Source organism: Panthera pardus, unplaced genomic scaffold (genome assembly GCF_024362965.1).
Source record: "Panthera pardus isolate Hobbes unplaced genomic scaffold, ASM2436296v1 HiC_scaffold_18, whole genome shotgun sequence".
Classification (NCBI taxonomy): Eukaryota; Metazoa; Chordata; class Mammalia; order Carnivora; family Felidae; genus Panthera; species Panthera pardus.
Genome location: NW_026526743.1, coordinates 11,761,891 through 11,785,217, shown reverse-complemented (window position 1 = coordinate 11,785,217; position 23,327 = coordinate 11,761,891). Strand labels below are relative to the sequence as shown.

Sequence of the window (23,327 nt, the reverse complement as noted above, 5' to 3'; positions counted from 1 at the left end):
GCTGCTTCCTGCTGTGTGATAGCCTCTCATCTGCCCGGTGGAGGTTATAACCTATGCCCCGCCTACCTTACGTGGCCATTATGAGAAAGAGGAGATAATGGCTGCCAAAGTACCAAACCGGTATTAGCTTTCATTTTTGCTACAATTTTTAAGATCTGGTGACTGACCAAAAGGAGTTCACAAGAAGGGGAGGAAGGGGGGAGGGGAGAGGGGGAATGGCCAAACTGCTTTCCATCTTGGTTACAGGGTTCTACATCTCCACCACTAGTATTACTGAGAATTTGATGGAAAAGGAAAGAAGCCTCAGTTCTCTCTGCCACAGGAAAAAATTACAGGACAGCAAAATGAACGTAAAGCTGAGCAAAGTGTTACTAAAGTACACTCCAAGGGAGACAAAGCTCCCCCTCCCCCCAGGTGGCCTTCGGTTGGGGCTCTCCATCAGGACATCTAAGGTCCGTCCTCGTGTTGCGCATGCCTAGCTTCCTGCCAAACAGTAGCCTATGAATTTCAGTTTCTTTAGATGCTCACCAACCCTTGGCTGTAATCGATCTTTTTAGTGTTAGCCATTCTTTGTCTCTTGGATCTCCTTACAAAAATGTGGAGCACGGCACCTGGTAGGCTTCTTTGTCTTTAAGAAGCAACATTTCCTCAACTAGAAACACTTGTCCTATGCCAGAGGATATGGAGGCCATGGACAGGGTCCTGTGGGAAAGAGCTGTGCAGCAGATCTGGGCTGTGGTGGGAGCAGTCCTGTCCACTGGGCCACAAAATTGAGCAGACCACCTGGTAGGAAACATGCAGTGTGGAGTTTGAGTAAGAGTCCAAGCCAGAGAATCACAAGACAGTCCCCCAGGGCTCTGGAGGAAGCCTATGTGTCTGTAGTACAGACTTCTACATCATTTTGACACCATTCCTGTTGAGTCATTGTCTCCAAATAAGAACTCAACAGTGAATAGGGTGTATTAAATATCTGTGCATCCAGAACAACCCACTATGAGGAGAGTTCTCTCGGACCAACCAAATTATAAAGTCAAAGGACTCTGGTGTATTTAATTAGAAGGTAGAAATGTGCAGTCAGGATTGAGCCAAATCAGATCTAGAGAACACAACTGGGCTTCATGAGAACCCACCAACGTGGCAATAGCTCACTATAATGGCTGTACTGGGTGTTAAGGGCTTGAGCTTGGGTTCTGCTCGGCTCATTTTGGTTTATGGTTGCAAGTAAAATCAATGGTACCTGCATCACAGCCATATTCAAGGTGTCCCTGAAAGATAATGAAGAAGCAACATTTTACCTATGCTTTGGTCTGGCCATCCACTTTGTGTGGAACAATTATTATCCCAAGCCGGTAATATATGTAGATTCCAGGTAGTAGCCAGTGATCTGCCCTGGTGAAGAAGGAAGAGTGAAGAAGATTGGAAACCAGGGGGTCTGTAGTAGAGATATGTAGATGTACTTACGGAAATGTGCACACAGTAGGGAGATTTCTGTCTGGCTTACTAAAATTTACCAACCAATTCAAACAACAATCACATCAATTGTCTTATACTCCAGGCAAGCTCCTGGTCCTGGGACATTGTACTGGCTATTTCTTCTCCATGGAACATCTTCCCCAAGTATCCAAACCTCTCCTTTCCCTCCTTTAATTGTGTGGTCAAATATCTCCCTATGAGAACAACCCTGACCCCTCTATTTCCTATCGAAATCCTCCTGAATCCACATCCTTGCCATTACTTGGTAATGCTCTTATTTCATATTTCCACAGCACCTGCCACCTTATAATTTAGTATAATATAGAATAGTCTCTTCACTACTTATTGGTCACTCCCCTCAATAATTTTGAATGCAGGCTACGGTAGGACACATTTTTTTCTTTACTGATGTGTAACATATCTAGACCAGTCTCTGAACCAGATAAGATGTTGAGTGAACGTTTTTGAAACAATGAAACAGCACAAGGCTATATAGCTTTCCTTCCACTTTTCCATGTATTTCTATTCTCACTTGATTATTTCCTTCCCTCTAAGTGTAATTTTCCTCAGAGTTCTCAAGAGTGAGAAAAAAAAATAAACAACACGCTTTTTAGAAAGAAGAATTTCCTGGTAGCCAAGTTTCCAGTGTAGCCGTGGGTTCAACTTAATTCTTTTACACCTTAGAACTCAATGTTCTGTGCTTACTGCCTGAAGGTTCTGCACTCTTGTCCAGTGTCAGTGGTACTGGGGGGTATGCGTGGGGGGTGCACACCAAGCAAGTCTCTGACACCATCTGGGTGTCCTACAATTGAAATTGGTTCTGGCGCTATCTACCTGGAGATGGCGGGGATCCCACAGGTTGAGGGCTCAGTCCTACAAGACTGCTGCCCCTCCCCCACTTCAGATACCAGTCGCAAGCCCATGTTGTCACATGTCCTTCTCACCTACCTGTGTTCCATCTCGCTGTGAGCCCCTTTCGAGGCATTAATGTAATTTTGGATTTCCCTCATTACATAACTCATTTGTTCAATCCTTTGAAAATTACAAAGATGCAGAAGTAGAGGGCTTTACACTAGGTGATACATCTGCATTCACTGTTAAGCCTCAGTTTTGCCAGAGAGGTGAAAAGGTGACTATCACCAGAAAATTATAATGGTTTAGAAGGTTTGCATCAGGAACCAGGGACAGATATATATTATTTCAGATGTGAATGAGAAATGGTAGTATTAGAGGAAGTCATCAAGAAGTCACCATTGGTTGAGTGAAGAGATGGGCCTGGGCAGTCAGAGGCTCCAAACCCCTCCCCTATCCTGGGAATGTCCACTCTGCTTGCCTTCCCTGCACTAGAAGCTGCCTGAGGACACAGCCTTGCGATACTAAGTGTTGTTGATACCATCCGGATGGTATATGCAGCTGAACCCAGTGAAGTCTTCTATATACATTTTAAGATTCCGGCGGGCAGATGCAGAGATCTGTTTATCTTGCAGTCACCCAAGGTAAGCCTCACACATAAGTTTCCTTGCTTAATTCTGCCACCTAGCAATCTGGAGCGGTCTGCCTCTGTCTTCTGTGTACAAGGGTATCAGATGATACCCAGGAAGCTTCCCAAATTATGAACTAACAGGTAGAAACAAGAAATGTACTGGATGGGAGAGTGAAACTATAATTGTTTTAACGTGTACAACATTTAAAGAGATATTTTAAAAAGAGACTCAAAGAGACTGAATAGTACTGATGGGGAGAATATCTGTTAAGAGATATGGTTAAACAACTTGTCTTTGCCAACTCCTTGGGGCTTCTCTCTAAAGAGTTCCTTCAGACAAGGGCAGCGTTGGAAGGAAATATTTTCTAGGTGACATTGGACATAAACTTGTCCTTTATTTTCACAGAGGGGCAGAAGGATCTGTCTCAGCACTACATCCTTTCAAGTGGCTTCCAGGTCAGTAAGCTTTGCCCCAGTGTTCTGAGATGGGTGGAGCTAAGGAATGATGTCTCCAAAGTGCCTTGGACTCTGCTCTTTCCTCTGGTGGGCCCTGTAACTCCTGCTAAATTCCTCTCCTGCTATAAGTAGACTGGACCAAGAAAGAGGAAAAACAACTGCAGAAAAATATTCATAGATACTGTCTTTCAGACATTCCAGAAAGATGGACCATCCCAGTACACACATTCATGTTGTTCTTCGTTAATGTTATGTGTCCTAACCTCATGGTTGGCCATGTGGCTCCATGATCTTTGACCTACACAGGCACAGGAAGCAAGGCCGTCGAATTCACAGCAACAGCCTTTCCCCCAGACCTTCCCACGAGGCTAGAGCCCTCAGCACAATTCTTGTTCTGGTGAATGTTTCCTTTTACTCCGCCTTCTATTTTATATTTTCACATACCCGATTATGGGATTATGAAGCCACACCTCTGATGAATGCCTCTGCATGGGTGTCTTCAGGGTCCCTGACAGTCATCCCTTCAGGCTCTTTGGCAGTGAAACCCAGGTCTCTGTTTTGTTTTGCCCACTGGGAAAAACCCCAAATGTTTCAAATGCAGTTTCTGGGCTAGAAGTCCTCTCTAAAACATCCGATCATTTATTTAGTCAACTTTATGTATTTGTAGGCTCTCATTGTATACCATTTAATCTTCCAGGACATTTTGATTCAAATTGAGTAACAATGATAACTCTGCTTTGGATTGCTTATAGTGTATGGAAAACAGGAACGCTATTGATTATTTTTAAAGAATTTTCTAAAATTGAATACTGTTAATCACTAGAGATATTCAGGAAATTTTATGATAGTATAATATAGGGAATTGTCACCTTAAATAGGGAGGTAAACTGGAACAAGCTTGAATTACCAGAAATTTATTTTATTTAGGAATGACAGAGAAATTGCAATTCAGCACATATAATGTAGAAAGATACAGGCAAGTCCAATGGGGGTTTCAAGCAGGCTGTATTTAGGGCTTGCAGTGCAAAGATAGAGGAGTCAAGCCCAAGTCCAAGCAGGAAGTTCATTGTCTTGAGGATGGAGAGATTCTTGGGGGATGTTCATTGGTCAGGTGACAAGTCTTCTGTAAATCAAATGTTTACAGCAAATCAGTCTCTCAGTTTTTTGTTTTTTTAATAATTTTTTTGAATGTTTATTTGTTTTTGAGAGAGAGAAAGAGAGAGACAGAGCATGAGCATGAGCAGGGGAAGGGCAGAGAGAGGAGATACAGAATCCAAAGCAGGCTCCAGGCTCTGAGCTGTCAGCACGGAGCCTGATGTGGGGCTTGAACTTGCGAACCGTGAGATCATGACCTGAGCCCAAGTCAGATGCTTAACTGACTGAGTTACCCAGGAGCCCTGGGTTTGTTTGTTTGTTTAATATTTTAATGTTTATTTATTTATTTTGAGGGAGAGAGAGAGAGAAAGCACAAGTGGTGTACAGGCAGAGAGAAGGAAACACAGAATCCCAAGCAGGCTCCTCACCATCAGTGCAGAGCCTGATGTGGGGATCGAACTCATGAATCATGAGATCACAACCTGAGATGAGATCAAGTGTCAGATACTTAACTGACTGCACCCCCCCAGGAGCCCCAGTCTCTCAGTTCTTAAGTTCCACTCTTCTGAGAGTCTGTGTGCGAGAGTCTCCATTTCATATTTTCTGGTTCCATTTTAAATTGAGATCCTTTCACAGAAAGTTCAGGATTTAGGAGTTTAGGGTAGAAAAACACTTCTGATTTGAAATTTATGCAGACACCTATATATAGATATATTTAAATTTACAAAGCATAGTGGGGGCAAATGTTTTAATCAGAGAGAAGGAAAGCCAGAAGTACTCTAAGTTGGAGAGATGCATGTGGAATTTAAAAAACTGAAGAAAGATCATTGCCTCTGTGGAAAAATGTATGATGGAGACAGGGGCAAGAAAAGAAGCCCAGAAAGTAGGTGAAGGGTTTTCATGCCAGGTATCTGAGGACACCGCAAAGACCAAAATGTTCAGAACTTTTCTTAGGCCAGATGATGTGTTTGTGAGGGTTTAATCAGGCTGCATAAATAATCAGCGTTGCTTATGATACAAAATGCTGAAATTTGAAGTGGGGTTCATGAGAAACCCATCCTTCAGAGAGCAAAATTAATTTATGCATTCAGACTTGAGGTGCTCTTCCAGCTGTTGAGCCGCTTCAGAGAGGCTTGACAGGGCTTGTGAATGTCTGCCAGCATGGGCTGGACAAATTTGAGGCCAGCATAAAGGAATATAAGGATCAACAAGCAAGCAGAAATGAATCCACATTCTAGTCTCTTATGCACTGTTGTTGCTTGAGTTGTTAATGTTAGCCATTCTGACAGGTGGGAGGTGGTATCTCATTGTGGTTTTGATTTGTATTCCCCTGATGATGAGTGATGTTGAGCATTTTTTAATGTACCTGTCAGTCACCTGGATGTCTTCTTTGGAGAAGTGTCTATTCATGTCTTTTGCCCATTTCTTCACTGGGTTATTTGTTTTTTGGGTGTTGAGTTTGGTAAGTTCTTTATAGATTTTGGATACTAACCCTTTATCTGATATGTCGTTTGCACATATTTTCTTCCATTCTGTCGGTTGCCTTTTAGTTTTGCTGATTGTTTCCTTTGCTGTGCAGAAGCTGTTTATATTGATGAGGTCTCAGTAGTTCATTTTTGCTTTTGTTTTCCTTGCTTCTGGAGACATGTTGAGTAAAAAGTTGCTGCAGCCAAGGTCAAAGAGGTTTTTGCCTGCTTTCTCCTCAAGGGTTTTGATGGCTTCCTGTCTTACATTTAGGTTTTTATCCATTTTGAGTTTATCGTTGTATATGGTGTAAGAAAGTGGTCCAGGTTCATTTTTCTGCATGTCACTGTCCAGTTTTCTCAGCACCACTTGCTGAAGAGACTGTCTTTATTCCATTGGATATTCTTTCCTGCTTTGTGAAAGATGAGTTAGCCATACGTTTGTGGGTCCATTTCTGGGTTCTCTATTCTGTTCCATTGATCTGAGTGTCTGTTCTTGTGCCAGTACCATACTGTCTTGATTATTACAGCTTTGTAATACATCTTGAAGTCTGGGATTATGATGCCTCCAGCTTTGGTTTTCTTTTTCAAGATTGCTTTGGCTATTCGGGGTGTTTTCTGGTTCCATACCAATTTTAGGATTGCTTGTTATAGCTCTGTGAAGAATGCTGGTATTATTTTGATAGGGATTGCTACCTACCTGTGTTCTTTGAAGAATGTAAATTGCATGAGTATTTGTCTTTCCAGTGTTCTAATGTTTCTTTTTTTTAACCTTTTAAAAAATGTTTATTTTTGAGACAGAGAGAGAGCAAGCAACTGGGGGAAGGGCAGAGAGAGAGTGGGGGACAGAAGATCTGAAGCGGGCTCTGCACTAACAGCAGAGAGCCCAATGTGAGGCTTGAACTTGCAAATGGTGAGATCATGACCTAAGCCAAAATCAAGAGTCTGATGCTTAACCAACTGAGCCACCCATGCATCCCCTAATGTTTCCATTCACATTACAAAAGTGCCTAAGTGCCTGCAACTGAGTATTTGCTCAGTGCACAGCAGTAGAGCTGTGAATAAACAGGACACCTCAGTTTCTTGTCCATTTTTAGTAATTTGGCTACTATAAATGTTCACTTCCACTCTTCCCTCCAAGGTGGTATTGGTTAATATTTTCAAGAAAAATAGCTCTGCTAAAAATTCTCTAACATCTTAACTTTCTTCAACATCCCCTGGTATTTTCCCAGAGCTATTTCTAACACTATCTCTAAACTGCAAAAACATTATTACTGGGGCACCTGGCTGGCTCAGTCAGAAGAGCATGTGACTCTTGATCTCAGGGCTGTGAGTTTGAGCCCCAAGTTGTATATGGAGATTACTTAAAAGAGAACCTTAAAAAAAAAAAAAAAAAAGAACAAAAACATTATTACTAATTTTCTGAATTTGCATTTCCAAACTGCTCTTCTGAAATAATCTCAGTTCCCCATGCACAACTGTACCTGCAAGCACTGGAAAATCATAGTCACTTACCAGTCAGGACATGACATCATGGGGGTCAATTACACCCTTTATCTGGAGGTTCAGATACTCTGCATCAGACATTCTGCAACTGTTAAAGTTGTAGCCACTGACCCAAACTAAAATAGCACTAAGGTTGGTCTCTGTTTGAGGTAGATGTCACTTTGCGAAATAGAATTGAGTGTATCTTAGAACACTGAGTAAGAATACTAGATAGTTAAAAATGGGCAGGACACAATCACTGACCCTACAGGCAAGGAACAAATATTCTGTGGAAACCAGAGGCAGAGATCCTGTTTGTTCTGGCCTAACATCTCTCTTTATTCCCAGTCATAATAGAACTCACAAAGCGATGACAAAAACATCAGCTACATTCATTTGAAGAGGAGTAACATACTGCCTTCAGCTACGCGTGGATTATTTTATGTCTGAATGTTTGTATGGAATGATAGGACCATTTAGATCACTGGATTTGGGAACATCTCATTTCTGGGAAGAGGCTGGCAATCACGGAGTATGAAATTATGCCTGTTCATCGCAGTTCACAAGGAGCAAACTCCTTCTCCCTCTAGGTTTCCAGCATCCCTTGGAGAGCAGCCTGGCCAATGCTCAGATCAGAATGGAGAAAACCCTCGCTGCTGCCTCTAGGGATCCGCCAACTACATTATCCAGAAGACCGTGCGCGGAATTGAGCCAATGGAAGCGTTTCCGCGGGAATTCATCCCGTAGGGGCGGGACTTCCGGCCTCCTCCTTGTGGCGGCCATTTTCCTGCTCTCGGGCGTGCCGGGGCGGGACCGAAGTGACGGAACTGTCAAGGCTCAGGAGTCGTTGTCCCCACGGCGGAGAGGCGGGTCCGCGGCTCGGCGACGCCGCCGCCCGAGCTGTCCCGCGGTGGGTGTCTGCTCCTCTTTCGCCGCTCTGGGCCCCGCTCCTCCCACAGAGTCTGATGGCGGCGGCCGCGCGCAGGGACCGGGCTCAGGTAAACGCGAGGCCCCCGGACCCTCCCCCACCCAGACTCCCGAGGCCCGAGCGCGGGGCACCTGCTCGCGTCCCTGCGGCCCAGGTCCGGTGTCCGGGCCGGGGAGGCGCTCGTGGGCGGGGCCCCGTGTTTTAGCGCCGGCGTGTTGGGGTGCGGGAGCGGGCTGCAGGGGGCGCCGAGGGGGAGGATTCGGGGGTGTGGGGTCTGCCCTCAGGGACACAGGGTGTGCGGCGGGATCACGGGGGGACTGGCGAGCTGGGGTGTGGTACCTCCGTTCTGAGGGCGCTGGAGGGTCGTGAACCGAAGAGGGACACGGTCCGTGTTTGGGTGTGAAAAGCTTTCCGAAAGCTTCTCAAGAGAGAGGTGAAAGGGGGTGATGAAGACAAGGAGGCCCCGGGAGTGCAGTTCTTGTCGAAGGTCACAGAGCTGGTAGGAGGACTGAGGCACCGAGGTTGGTCATCCCGAGGTCCATGGGTTCCAGGGCCGGGCGGGATGCAGGGGAGGCCTGACCTGGTAGAGCCCAGCCCTGGTTGCCTTCACTCAACCACAAGTTCTGAAGGTTGTGAAAGCTCATATGGCACCTGCGCAAGTCCCTCACTGATCTTGACATCGCCAGTACGGTGTCCAGGATTGTGGTGTCTTGAGCCCCTTCCCTTGCTATTTTTCCAACGGCTGGGTGTGGGGTCCCTGAGGATACCCCAAGCCGAGGCTCCTGAGTGCAGGCCAAGGGTTACCTATAAACAGGTGTGAGAAGCTATCCCAGAAATAGATATCAGAGTGTGCAAGTGCTTGGACAGGTACGACCTGCGTCCATTCTCCCTGTCGGGAACAAAGCAGACGGTCAAGGATCAGGCCTGTAATGTGGCTGTTGAGAATTTGGGCACCTCTTTTGGAGGCAGTGAGAGGCTTGGATAAGAGGGGGAGGGGCTGGTCTTACCGAAGTCTTAATGGGCTCTTTCCGGTTGTAGAAAAGATAACAGACCTTGGGGGTAGGGGAGGAGGCAGGGAGCCCGGGAGGAGGCAGCTGCTGCAATCCAAATGAGTGCTGATGAACCAAAGCAATGGCCATAGGGGTAGGTGAAAAGTTGGACTCTTCCATTTTTAAAAGAAGGGTAAAGTAGATTTTTTGATGTTGTAGGTGAGGGAGAGAAAAAAGTCAGGGATGACCCCAGGGATTTTGGTCCTAGCAGCTGAAGGGATGGAAGTTTCATCACCTGGGGTGGGGAGGTTGACGGTAGGTTAATTTTCTTTGGGACTGCCAGGAGTTTCGTTTGGTCCTGTTAGGAGTCCTGTTAGGAGATATTTCAGGGCACAGCTCGTGAGACAGCAAGTGAGTAGCTGGATTTGCCGGTCTGGAGATTTGGGGAGGAGGTGCAGGATGAAGACATCCAGAAGTGGTGGCTGTTGTGTAGACCAGAGAGGAGCTGTGGACTATGTTTAGGTTGGGGAATGCAGGTCATTGTGACAGTGCCTTAGCTGGCCAAATAGAGGGAGGTGCATGATGAGGAGTGATTTTCTTGCTGTGCACCTGATCAGGGTTGCTGGGCACACAAACACGGGTGAAGCAGAGACGTGATGGTGGGGAACACATGGGAGAGAGGATGATCTGGCAGGTGATGAAGGCTCCTGTGGAGTGGAGGCCGTGGAGGCACGGGAGTAATTGAGACAAGAGGACACTGAGGCCAGGCTCCTGCTTACTCACTCTTGCAGTTTCACGGGAATTTTGTGGTGAGCTTCGGTGGGGTTTGTGGTGTTCAGTCTTGATGGTGCATAGGTCTGGGGCAGACTTTCAAAAGCGGTGGCTATCGGACCAGGATGGGACTGTGGGTCACACTTTAGGAAGTGTGTAATGTAGGTTATAGTGGTAATGCTGTTAGCTGGTCAGAAAGACTAGGGTGCATGCTGAGAGGTGCTTCTCTTGCTTAGCTCCTGGTTGACATCCTAAGTATGAGAAACACAGGCGACAGGGAGAAATGATGGTGTGAATGGTGTGGGAGAGAGGATGATCAGGGAGGCTGAAGCTTCCATGGCACAAGTGGCTGCAAGATGGCTTCGGAGGAGTAATTGAGGCAAGATGACACTGAAGGCAGGGCTTCTGCTAATTCACCACTGTATGGATTCACCAGAATTTTGGGGGGGCTTTGATGGGGTCTGGGGTGTTCGGGTCTTGCTGGTGGATAAGATCCGGTAAATGTAGTCCTTTGTGAGAGTCATCATGCCTGGCTGGGGTTTTAAGGAAGGTTGAGTGGAGAGGTGGGGAGTTGTGACCACTGAGACGACAGCAAGTCCAGCACAGAAGTGGAAGTGGGCCATAGCCATCTAGTGCATATGTGCTTCTGGGCGGCTGACACTGAAGTAAAGATCAGAGGCCAGAGGAGGACTTCAAAGCAGAATTCAGGGCTTTGCCCAAAGTAGAGTTTGTGGGAGTGCAGCTGTAGGGACTGGAGATGTGAGAGAGGAGAGTCTGCAGAGCAGTGTGCACATCAAGAGGAAGTGTGTGCTCAGGGCCACAGGGCCCTGGTATTGGACGCTGAAGGGTACAGCATGAGCCCACATTTCAGTGTGTCTTGGGAGTCTCAAAATGGAGGCCGTAGGGAATTGTATGGTTGGGACCCTACAGGCCAGGATGAATTTGGATGACATCTCTGTCTCCCTGCCTGATGTTGCTGAGGGCTGAACTCAGTGAATAAAGAGACCCTGAGGATGGGGGGGGGGGGGGGAGGGAGGGGCGGTGCTAGTGTCACATAGGCCTGGAATTCTTGGAGCGGGGAGCTCTGGAGGAGGAGGAGTGTGGGGTAGATGTATGGTGAGATGGATTGTGGGATCTCAGAATGTTCATGGTTTCATCTGTCCCCATCGTAACAGGATAGTGTGTCCTTTGAGGATGTCGCTGTGTACTTCTCCTGGGAGGAGTGGAGGCTCCTTGATGAGGCTCAGAGATGCCTGTACCACGATGTGATGCTGGAGAACTTTGCACTTATATCCTCACTGGGTAAGGCCCTCCCCCTCCCCAGCGGCCTGAACTAGGTCCTGTTCTCCCCCAACCCATCCCTTCTCAGTCTCTCTTACGTGTGGACCATGGGCACTGTGGGTTCTCAGCTTTCTGGGTAGTTGCCATGTCCATAGGGCTGGTTTGTTTGCACTGCCCTCTTCTCCCCGCCCCTGCAGCCTCAGTACCTGCTATACTAAAACCCTCATAGGGAAGGATTCAAAGTTAGTCGATTTTTAGTGACCGTAATGGATTCCACCATGCTTGCTGTCTTCGTTTGGGTCAGTGAGTACAGATCCATGTCACTTCTGTATCCTAGGGGTTTTGTTTGTTTAAAGTAAGCTCTACAGCCTTGGGTCTTGAACTTAGAATTCTGAGATCAAGAATTGCATGCTCTACTAAAGTGAGCCAGCCAGGCTCCCCTGTTTCCCAGGTTTTGATCCCTTCTTTTAGCTGACATGTCTTCCTGTCTCCTTGTGCTGGGTTTGCAGACATTGTCAGACTACTTAGCTGAATCACAGGCTACTTTTCAACAGACTCCTGCAAGGTTTGTACTTTAGGTGTATTTTCTTTTTCCCCCCAGCCTTCTGGAGATACAAAATTATATATATTCAAGTGTACACTGTAGTGATTTGATATATGTATACACTGTGATATAATTTCCACAATTGAAGTTAATTAAATATCCATTCTTACAAAATTATTACATTATGTTTCTGTATGAATGCCTAAGATCTACTTTTAGTACTTTCAGTAAATTTCAAGTATACAGCATCATTATTAACTGCAGTCACCATGCTGTATGTTACATTTTCAGAACTTTTCATCTTATTACTGAACGTTTGTACCATTTGACCAACATCTCCCCGTTTCCTCCACACCCTGGCTTCTGGCATTCTATAGGCATACCTTGGAGGTATTGTTGGTTTGGCTCCAGACCACTGCAGTGTAGAAACATCACAATAAAGCAAGTCAGATGAATTTTTTGTTTTCCTGGTGCACGTAAGTTATGTTTGCATTATTGTAGTCTATTAAGTCTCTCATAGCATGGTGTCTCAAAAACAATGTAGCTGATTTAAAGTAGTTCGCTGCTGGGGCGCCTGGGTGGCGCAGTCGGTTAAGCGTCCGACTTCAGCCAGGTCACGATCTCGCGGTTCGTGAGTTCGAGCCCCGCGTCAGGCTCTGGGCTGATGGCTCGGAGCCTGGAGCCTGTTTCCGATTCTGTGTCTCCCTCTCTCTCTGCCCCTCCCCCGTTCATGCTCTGTCTCTCTCTGTCCCAAAAATAAATAAAAAATGTTGAAAAAAAAAATTAAAAAAAAAAAATAAATAAAAAAAATAAAGTAGTTCGCTGCTGTCATCTGAAATTGCAGCCAGTCATCTTTTTGTTGGTGAAGGGTCTTGTCTTGATGTTCATGGCTGCTGACTGCCCAGGGTGGTTTGTAAGGTGAGTGGCTGTGGCAGTTTCATAAAATAAGACAACAACAAAGCTTGCTGCATTGGTTCACTCTTCAGAGTTCATGAGTGATTTCTCTATAGCATGCGATACTGTTTAATAGCATTTTACCCACAGTGGAACTTCTTTCAGAACTGGAGTCAGTCCTCTCAAACCCTTTTGCTGCTTTATCAGCTAAGCGTATGTAATATTCTAAATTCTTTGTTGTCATTTCCACAGTCTTAACATCTTCACCAGGAGTAGATTTCATCTCTTTGATTTTTTTTTTTTAATTTTTAATGTTTATTTATCCTTGAGAGACAGAGAGACAGAGCATGAGCGGGAGAGGGGCAGAGAGAGAGAGGGAGACACAGAATCAGAAGCAAGCTTCAGGCTCTGAGCTGTCAGCACAGAGCATGACATGGGGCTCAAACCCACGAACCGTGAGATCATGACCTGAGCTGTAGTCAGATGCTAAACCGACTGAGCCACCCAGGTGCCCCTGTTTGAATTTATTTTATTTTATTTTATTTTGAGAGAGAATGAATGCATGTGTGGGGGAAGGCAGAGAGAGAGAGAGAGGGAGAGAAAGAATCCCAGGCAGGCTCTGCTCTATCAGTGCAGAGTCCATGAACTGTGAGATCATGACATGAGCTGAAATCAAGAGTCGGATGCTCACCTGAGCCACCCAGGTGGCCATGTTTTGAATTTTTAAAAATTTTAATTCCAGGATAGTTAAATACAGTGTTTTTATATTTTCTAAATTTTGGATTCCATCTCAGTAAACTACTTTCTTTGTTCATCCATATAAAGCAACTCCTCATCCATTCCATTCAAGTTTTATCATGAGCTTGTAGCAATTCAGTCATATCTTCTAGCCCCACCTCCAGTTCTCTTGTCATTCCCACCACATCTGCAGTTACTTTCTCCAAGGAAGTCTTGAACCCTTCAAAGTCATGGTGAATCCTTTCCAGAAGGTTTCTATTTACTTTGCCCAGATCCATCAGAAAAATCACTGTGGCAGCTCTGTCTGGTTTTACAGGATGGTATTTCTTAAAAATAATGCTTGAATATCAAAATTATTCCTTGATCCATAGGCTACAGAATGGATGTTGTGTTAGCAGGCATGAGACATTAGCTCATTGTACATCTCCATCAGAGCTCACGGGTGCTTTGTCACTAAGCAGTGATATTTTAAAAGAAAGCACTATGTATCAACAGTGGGCTTAAAATATTCAGTAAGCCATATTATAAACAGATGTGCTGACATCCAGACTTTGCTGTTCTATTTATAGCACGGGCAGGGTAGAATTCCTAAGGGCCCTGGGCTTTTCAGAATGATACGTGACCCTTGGCCCTACAAAGCTTGACTTTTCCAGCTATGAAAGTGCTAGATGGCCATCTTGCAGTCGAAGGCTGCTCGGTCTGCATTTGGAAAATCCGTGGTTCAGTGTCGCCACCTTCACGAACGATCTCCGATCTCCGCTAGGGCTACCGGAGCACTTGCTGCAGCTTCTGCGTCAGCACCTGCTGCCCCACCTGGTCCTTTGCGGTTAGGAGACAGCTTCTTTCCTTCAATGTCACGAGCCAACCTCTGCTAACTTCAAACTTGTGTTCAGCAGCTTCCTCACCTCCCCTGGCCTTCATAGAAGGGAGAGAGTTAGGGCCTTGCTCTGGATTAGGCTTTGTCTTAAGGGAATGTTGTGACTGCTTTGAGCTTCTGTCCAGAGCACTAAAACTTTCTCTGTATCCGTAGTAAGGCTGTCCTGTGTTCTTATCATTTGTGTGTTCGCTGGAGTAGCATTTTTTTTTTAAATAATTTATCCTAATTAAAAATGTAACGTTTATTTATTTTTGAGACAGAGAGAGACAGAGCATGAACGGGGGAGGGTCAGAGAGAGAGGGAGACAGAGAATCTGAAATAGGCTCCAGGCTCTGAGCTGTCAGCACAGAGCCCAACGCTGGGCTTGAACTTATGGACCGTGAGATCATGACCTGAGCCGAGGTTGGACGCTTAACCAACTGAGCCACCCAGGCGCCCTATCCTAATTAAAAAATATATATATATTTATTTATTTATTTTTGAGAGAGAGAGAGAGACAGAGATAATGTGAGTGGGGGAGGGGCAGAGAGAGAGGGAGACACAGACTCTGAAGGAGGCTTCAGGCTCTGAGCTGTCAGCATAGAGCTGGATGTGGGGCTCGAGCTCACGAACCTCGAGATCGTGACCTGAACCGAAGTAGGATGCTTAACCGACTGAGCCACCCAGGTACCCCTGGAGTAGCACTTTTATAAATGCTTGTTTATTTTATTTTGAGAGAGAGAGAAAGAGCAAGCATGTGGAGGAGAGGCAGAGAGAAGGAGAGAGAATCCCAAGCAGGTTCTGCACTGTCAGCACAGAGCCCGACTCGGGGCTCGATCTTATGAACCATGAGATCATGACCTGAGCTAAAATCAAGAGTAAGATGCTTAACCAATTGAGCCACCCAGGGGCCCCTGCATGTTTTGTTTTGTTTTGTTTAATTCCAGTACCATAATATTTTGATTACTATTGTTTTCTGGTATAGTTTGAAATTACAAATGTGATTCCTCTAACTTTGATCTTTGTGATCAAGATTTCTCTATTTGACGTCATTTGTGGTTCGAATTTTAGGATTTTGGTTCTGTTTCTGGTAAAAAATGCCACTGGAATTTTGGTAGAGTGTAGTGAATTTTAGGTTGCTTTATGTAGTAGAAATATTTTAATAGTGATTCTTTCAGTCCACAAACATGGGATATCTTTCCATTTATTTGTGTCTTCAATTTCTCTCATTAATGTCTTACAGTTTTCATTGTACATATCTTTCATCTGCTTGGCTAAATGTATTCCTAAGTATTTTATTTCTTAAATGCTATTGTAAATGGAATTGGTTTCTTAATTTCTTTTGAGATATTTCATTGTTAGTAATGGGCATATCTGATTTTTGTATGTAGATTTCTTATCCTGTAAATTTACTGAGTTTATTTATTCATTTTGACAGTTTTTTGGTGGATTTTTTGTGGTTTGCTTTATACAAGATCTATGTCATCTACAAACAGTTTTACTTCTTTTCTGATTTGGATGCCTTTCTTTTTCATCTCTGATTGTTCCAGGTAGGACTTCAGTACAATTTTGAATAGCAGTTATGAGAGTGGACATCCTTGTCTCATTCCTGACCATAGAGTAAAAGTTTTTACCTTTTCACTGTAGAATGTGCTTTTAGCTGTGGGCTTATATGTGGCCTTTGTGTATTGTGGTGTATGTCTTCTTTACCTAATTTTGGGGAGTTTTATCATAAAAGGATTCTGAATTTTGTGAAATGCTTTTTTTTTTTTTTTTTTTTTTTTTTTTTAATATCTGTTCATGTGATCATATGAGTTTTGGCCTTCACTCTTTTGTAAGATAGAACACATTTACCAATTTACTTATGAGGAACCACCCTTGTATCCCAGGGATAAATATCACTTGGTCACAGTTTATGATTCTTTTCATATACTGTTGAATTTGGTTTGCTAGGATTTTGTTGAGCTTTTTTACATCTATGTTCATTAGAGATGTTGGCCTGTAATTTTGTTTTCTTGTAAGGTGCTTTGGTGTCCTAATTCTAGTCTTCTAAAATGAATTTGAAAATGATCCCTTCCTCTTCAAATTTTTGGAAGAACTTGAGAGTTTAATCCTTCACTCAGGTACCACCTCATGCCAGTCAGAGTGGCTACAATGAACAAATCAGGAGACTATAGATGGTGACGAGGATGTGGAGAAACGGGAACCCTCTTGCACTGTTGGTGGGAATGCAAACTGGTACAGCCACTCTGGAAAACAGTGTGGAGGTTCCTCAAAAAATTAAAAATAGATCTACCCAATGACCCAGCAATAGCACTGCTAGGAATTGACCCAAGGGATACAGGAGTGCTGATGCATAGGGGCACTTGTACCCCAATGTTTATAGCAGCACTTTCAACAATAGCCAAATTATGGAAAAAGCCTAAATGTCCATCAACTGATGAATGGATAAAGAAATTGTGGTCTATATACACAATGGAACTACATGGCAATGAGAAAGAATGAAATATGGCCTTTTGTAGCAACGTGAATGGAACTGGAGTGTTATGCTAAGTGAAATAAGTCATACAGAGAAAGACAGATGCCTTATGTTTTCACTCTTATGTGGATCCTGAGAAACTTAACAGAAGACCATGTGGGAGGGGAAGGAAAAAAAAAAGGTTAGAGAGGGAGGGAGCCAAAACATAAGAGACTCTTAAATAAAAACTGAGAACTAACTGAGGGTTGATGGGGGGGTGGGAGGGAGGGGAGGGTGGGTGATGGGTATTGAGGAGGGCACCTGTTGGGATGAGCACTGGGTGTTGTATGGAAACCAATTTGACAATAAATTTCATATTAAAAAAAAAGATGTTGATAGAAATCTTGTGGTCATGACCTTTTCTTTGTTGGGAGATATTTGATTTCTGAATCAATTTCCTTGTCATTTGGATTTTCTGTCTTACAATTCAGTGTTGGTAGGTTGTATGTTTGTAGGACTTTATTCTATGTTATCTAATATGTTGGTGTATATAGTTCATAGTAGTGCTTTATGATCCTTTGTGTTTCTGTGCTCTCGCTTGCAATTTCTCCTCTTATATTTCTGCATTAATTTATTTGAGTCTTGCCTTTGTTCTAAGTCCAGCTAAAGGTTTTTCAAGTTTCTGCTCAGAAAACCAGCTTTTAGTATTGTTTATCTTTTTATTTTTCTAGTTTCTATTTTATTTTTGGTCTGATCTTTGTGTTTTCCTTTGTTTCTCTAACTTTGGTCTTAGTTTGTTATTTTTCTAGTTTCTTAAGGTGTAAAGTTAGGTTGTTTCTTGGAGATCTTTTCTTTTCTTTTCTTTTCTTTTTTTAAGAGCCAGCATTTATTGCTCTAAACTTTTTTCTTAGAACTGACTTTTCACATTCTATATAGATATTTTTATGTATGTATGTATGTATGTATGTATTAATGTTTGTTTATTTTTAAGAGAGAGAGTGTGAGTGGGGCAGTAGCAGAGGGGGACAGAGCACCTGAAGCAGGCTCTATGCTGACAGCAGAGAGCCCAATGTGGGGCTTGAACTCACAAGCTGCGAGATCATGACCCGAGATCATGACCTGCGCCGAAGGAAGACACTTCAACTGAGCCACCCAGGTGCCCTCCATATAGATACTTTTAAATGTTTATTTATTTATTTATTTATTTATTTTATTTATTTTTGGGACAGAGAGAGACAGAGCATGAACGGGGGAGGGGCAGAGAGAGAGGGAGACACAGAATCGGAAACAGGCTCCAGGCTCCGAGCCATCAGCCCAGAGCCTGACGCGGGGCTCGAACTCACGGACCGCGAGATCGTGACCTGGCTGAAGTCGGACGCTTAACCGACTGCGCCACCCAGGCGCCCCAATGTTTATTTTTATCTTAGCGTGAGCGGGGGTAGGGGCAGAGACAGAGGGGGACAGACGTTCAGAAGCAGGCTCTGTGCTAACAGCATCAGGCCCAATGCGGAGTTTGAACTCATGAACTGTGAGATCGTGACCTGAACCGAAGTTGGACACTCAACTGACTGAGCCACCCAGGCACCCCTCACATTCCATAGATTTTGTTTCCACTTTTGTTTTTCTCAAGATACTTTTTAATTTTGCTTTTGATTTATCCTTTGGCCAATTGATTGGATAGGCATGTGTTGTTTAATGTCCACATATTTGAATTGTTAAGTTTCCTCATGTTACTGATTTCTAGTTTCATCCATTGTTAGGAAAAGGTACTTGACAGAATTTCAGTCTTCTGAAATTTGTTAAGACTTGTTTGACATGTGATTTATCTTAGAGAATATTCTGTGTCACTTGAGAGTGTGTATGCTGCTATAGTGAAATGGAATGTTCTATATATGTCTTTTCCATCCATTTGGACGAGAATGTTCAATTCAGATATATCCTTATTAGTATTTTTTGTCTGGATATCTGCCTATTGTTGAAAGGGGGATATTGATAATTAAAATCTGATTGCTGTCTTTTCTGTCTTCAGATCTAGTCGAATTTGCTTAATACTTAATTTAGATGCTTTGATGTGTGATGCATATATACATAAAATTCGTGCATTCTCTTTAGGATTTCATTCCTTTATCATTATGTAAAACCTTCTTTGTCTCTTGACAGTTGTTAACTTAAAGTCTGTTGTATCTCCTATAAGTATAGCTACCCCTATTCTGTTTTGGTTTCTATTTGTGTGGACTATCTTTCTCAATTCCTTCACTTTCAGCTTCTGTGTGTCCTTAAGGCTGAAGTTACTCTAGTGTTGGCAGCATATAGTTGGGTCATGTTTTGTTTTGAGTTCAGCCACTCTGTCTTTTGATTGAGAATTCTATTAGGACCTACTGTTGCCATGTTAATTATCGTCTCAGAGTCTTGTAGTATCTTTCTTCTTCATCTTTTGCTGTCTTCCTTGGTGATCTGATGATTTCCCGTGGTCTTATGCTTCCATTCCTTTCTCTTTTGTGTCTCCTATAGGTTTTTGCTTTGTGGTTACCATGAGGCTTACATAAATAATCTCGGGGCAGCTGGGTGGCTCAAGTCTGAGCGTCTGACTCTTGATTCACGTTGTGATCTCATGGTTTGTGGGTTTGTGCCCCACATTGAGATCCACACTGACAGCACAGAACCTGATTGGGATTCTCTTTCTGTCCCTCCCCCCACTCACATGTGTGCGTGCTCTCTCTCTCTCTCTCTCTCTCTCTCTCTCTCAATAAATAAACTTAACGAAAAAAAGAATGCCTCATCAAGAATGATGAGATAAAGTGAGGTGAATGATATAGGCATTGTGACATAGCATTAGGCTACTAGAGACCCTCTGAACTGTTATAATGAAGGAGGATCATTTACTTTTGCAACTTTTTTTTTAAGTTTATTTATTTTGAGAGATAGAGAGCATAAATGGGGAGGGGCAGATAGAGGGAGAGACAGAATCCCAAGCAGGCTCCGTACTGTCAGCACAGAATCCAATGCAGGGCTTAAACTCACAAACTGTGAGATCATGACCTGAGCCGAGATGAAGAGACGCTTAACTGACTGCACTACCTAGGTGCCCCCATTTGCTTTTGGACCATGGTTGACCATGGGTAAGTGAAACCATGGAAAGTGAAATGGATGAGGGACTCCTGTATTTTGACTATGACTATATAATTGCATTTGCCAGTGTATTCTCTATTTTCATGTTACTAATTAGCATACTTTCATTTCAGCTTGAAGAACTGTTGTAGCATCTTCTGTAGGGTACATCAAGTGGTGATGAACTCCCTTAGCTTCTGTTTGTCTGGGAAAGCAGTTCTTCTTTATTTCTGAATGACAACTTTGCTAGTAAAGTATTTTTGGTTTGCAGTTTCTTTGTTTCAGCATTTATAGAACACACCATGCCACTCTCCTAGTATTCAGTGTTACAGCTAAGAACACTACTCATACCCTAATGGAGGTTGGGGGGGTTCCCTTGTGTAAGTTCTCTTCCCACAGCTTTCAAATTCTCTGTCATTATATTTCGATATTATATAGTTGACTTTTTTTTTTTTTTTTTTTTTTTTTAAGAGTGAGAAGGCACAAGTGAGCAAGGGGCAGAGAGAAAGAGAGAATCCTACGAGGGGCATAGAGAGAGAGAGGGAGAGAGAATTGGGGCTCACCTGGGGTTCATGCTCACCTGAAGCAGGGCTCCAGCTCACCTGATACGGGACTTGAACTCACAAACTGTGAGATCATGACCTGAGCCTTCTTAACCGAAGCCACCCAGGTGCCCCATATATTTGACCTTTGAACAACACAGGGGTTAGGGGCGCTAACCCCCATGCAGCCAAAAATCCATGTATAACTTTTGACTTCTCCCAGAACTTGGTTACTGTTAGCCTACTCTTCACCAAAGCCTTACTAATAACATAAATTAACCTATATTTTGTACATTATACATCTACTGTATTCTTACAATAAAGTAAGCTAGAGAAAAGAATGTGCTAAAATCATAAGGAAGAGTAAATACATTTATAGTATTTTACTGTATTTACTGGAAAAAGTCTGCTTGTAAATTAATCCGCACAGTTTGAACCCATGTTGTTCTTAAGGGTCACTGTAATGTGTCGTCTTTTTTTCTTTTTTCTTTTTTTTTTTTTAAAGATTTTATTTTTAAGTAATCTCTGTATCCAACATGTGTCTTGAACTCATGACCCCAAGATCAAGAGTCTCATGCTTTTCTGACTGAGCCAACCAGGTGCCCCTGTAATGTGTCTTGGTAAAGTCCTCTTTGGTTTGAATCTTTTTGGGGACTTATGAGCATCATATACCTGTATGTTCATGTCTGTCCCCAGATCTGGGAAGTTTTCATCCATTATTTTATAATCTGTGACTGTTTAAATCAGATTTCTGTCCCTTTCTGTCTGTCTGTCTGTCTTCTCCTTCAGGACCACCATAATGCAAATATTGTTTTATGACGTATAATCCACACAGACTTTCCTTATTCATTTTTTTTGTTGTCTTTTTTCTAATTTGAATAATTTCAAAAGTATCTTCAGTTTCAGATTTTTTTTTTCTTTTCAGATTCATTCTTTTGATTGAACAGGTTGGCTGCTGATTCTCTTTTGTGTTTTTTTGTTTGTTTCATTCATTGTGTTCTTCACCATAACTTTTTTTATTATTAAATTTAAATTCCAGTATAGTTAACATACAGTGTTATATTTGTTTCAGGTGTACAATATAGTATGCCGTAATTTGGTTCTTTTTTATATTTTTGTATCTGTCTGTTGAAAATCTTTTGTAATTGTTTTCCTTATTTCATTAAATTGTATTTTCTTGTAGCTCAGTGAACTCCCTTAAGACAATTATTTTGAATTCTTTGACAGTTCATAGATCTGCATTTTGTTAGGGTGATGGATAAATTACTGTGTTCCTTTGGGGGTGTTCTGTTTCCTTGATTTTTTTGTGTTTCTTGTAGCCTTGCATTGATGTCTGTACATTTCATGGAGTAGTCACTTCTAGACTTTACAGAAAGGTTTTAGTGGGGAAGATCTTTACCTGTGTGTGGCAGTTCCCACTACAAGATGGCCAAGAGGCTTAGTGTCTGCAGCTCTGTCATCTGAGATCAATGTTAGCAAAGACTGCAGGAGTCCTCAATAGCTAAGGCTCTGTGTGTCCACAGTAGTAGAGAAACACTTTCTCCCACAGGAAGTATTTTGGCCATGGGGTTACCATCTTGATGCCCAGTCCAGCTCTTGGGTGTCTTCGTGGTGGTGGTAGCATTGGTGTCTGATGTGCAGGCACCTGCGGAGCAGGTACAGGTCTGGTTTCTAGGGTGTGAACTGACACAGAGCATTAGCAGTTCTAGGGTCCCAGATGCCAAATAGTCTGCAGCAGTGTTGAGTGTGCTATGTGAGATGCGGCTGGACACTGAGCATTGATGGAACCTGTGACAGGAGCATCGTACATTTAGACAGTGTCTCTGGGTTTTGAGGAGCTGGCTAGCCCACAGTGGCCATGGCTTTGGTACTTGAGGCTTGGGCACTCAGGTGACAGCCATGGAGTCAGGTTATGGAATATGGGCAACCACGGAGCAGTTGCATCTCTTGGGTCCAGGGTGTGTGTGGGTTTGATGTGAGTGCCAGCTCTGCTCCCCGGGGTGGAGCAGTAGCTCCTTTTTTGGCAGAGGGGGCAGCTCAGTTATTATTCCCTGGCAGGTCCCCATGGTCGGTCATGTTAGTGCAGAAGCTGCCAGGGTCTTCTGTACAGCAGACATCTGGGGTCCATGTCTACAAACACCTGGACACTTCTGCTGTGTAACCTGTGATAGTCCACAGCTGTAGTGGGACTTGTTGAGGTTCGCAGCAGTGGCTGCTGGGGTCCCCTGTAGAGTAGGCCACTGCAGAATGCAGTGGCATCACCCCTTTGGCTGACACATATAGTGCCCACCCTTATTTTCTGTCTCTCCAGGTGTCTTCACTAAGCCAGTGTCCCCATCGATCCTTTTAGTGTGCTCCCTTGTGTTGCTGTTGTGTCTTAATTGGACTCTTTTTTAATATTTTTTTAATGTGTTAGAGAAAGCAAGAAGGGGAAGGGCAGAGAGAGAGGTAGAGAGAGAATCCCCTGCAGGCTCCACGCTGTCAGTGCAGAGCCCAACGTGGGGCTCAGTCCCATGAACTGTGAGATCATGACCTGAGCTGAAATCAGGAGTCGGATGCTTAACCAACTGAGCCACCCAGGTGCCCCTCTTGTTAAAAATGTTTTAAAAATTTCATTTAAGTCCAAGGTTGTTAACATGTAGTGTAATAATGGTTTCAAGGGTAGAATTTAGTGATTTATCACTTACATATAACACTCAGTGCTCATCCCAGCAAGCATCCTCCTTAATGCCCATCACCCATTTAGTCCACCCTTCGCCCACC

General features: G+C 43.6%; 1 protein-coding gene and 1 long non-coding RNA gene across 5 annotated transcripts in view; one reads left to right on the top strand and one right to left on the bottom strand.

Annotated features, from left to right (window-relative positions):
• Nucleotides 1-23,327, top strand: part of LOC109260430 (zinc finger protein 671) — a 226,377-nt gene that overhangs the window by 196,345 nt on the left and 6,705 nt on the right. For 2 of the 4 annotated variants that reach the window (XM_053906191.1, XM_019439478.2), the window contains exon 2: nt 11,319-11,445. The exons of 1 other annotated variant lie outside the window; for it this stretch is intronic. In XM_053906191.1, the coding sequence (XP_053762166.1) occupies nt 11,319-11,445 (127 nt within the window). Of the gene's footprint in view, nt 1-8,221; nt 8,454-11,318; nt 11,446-23,327 lie in introns of those variants that run through there. One more of the 4 variants, XM_019439477.2, reaches the window with a different exon arrangement.
• LOC128778066 (uncharacterized) overlaps nt 4,316-23,327 on the bottom strand; it is a 32,501-nt gene continuing 13,489 nt past the window's right edge. Inside the window, exon 2 of the long non-coding RNA XR_008423453.1 lies at nt 4,316-4,535. This is a non-coding gene — a long non-coding RNA (uncharacterized LOC128778066). The remainder of the gene's footprint in view (nt 4,536-23,327) is intronic.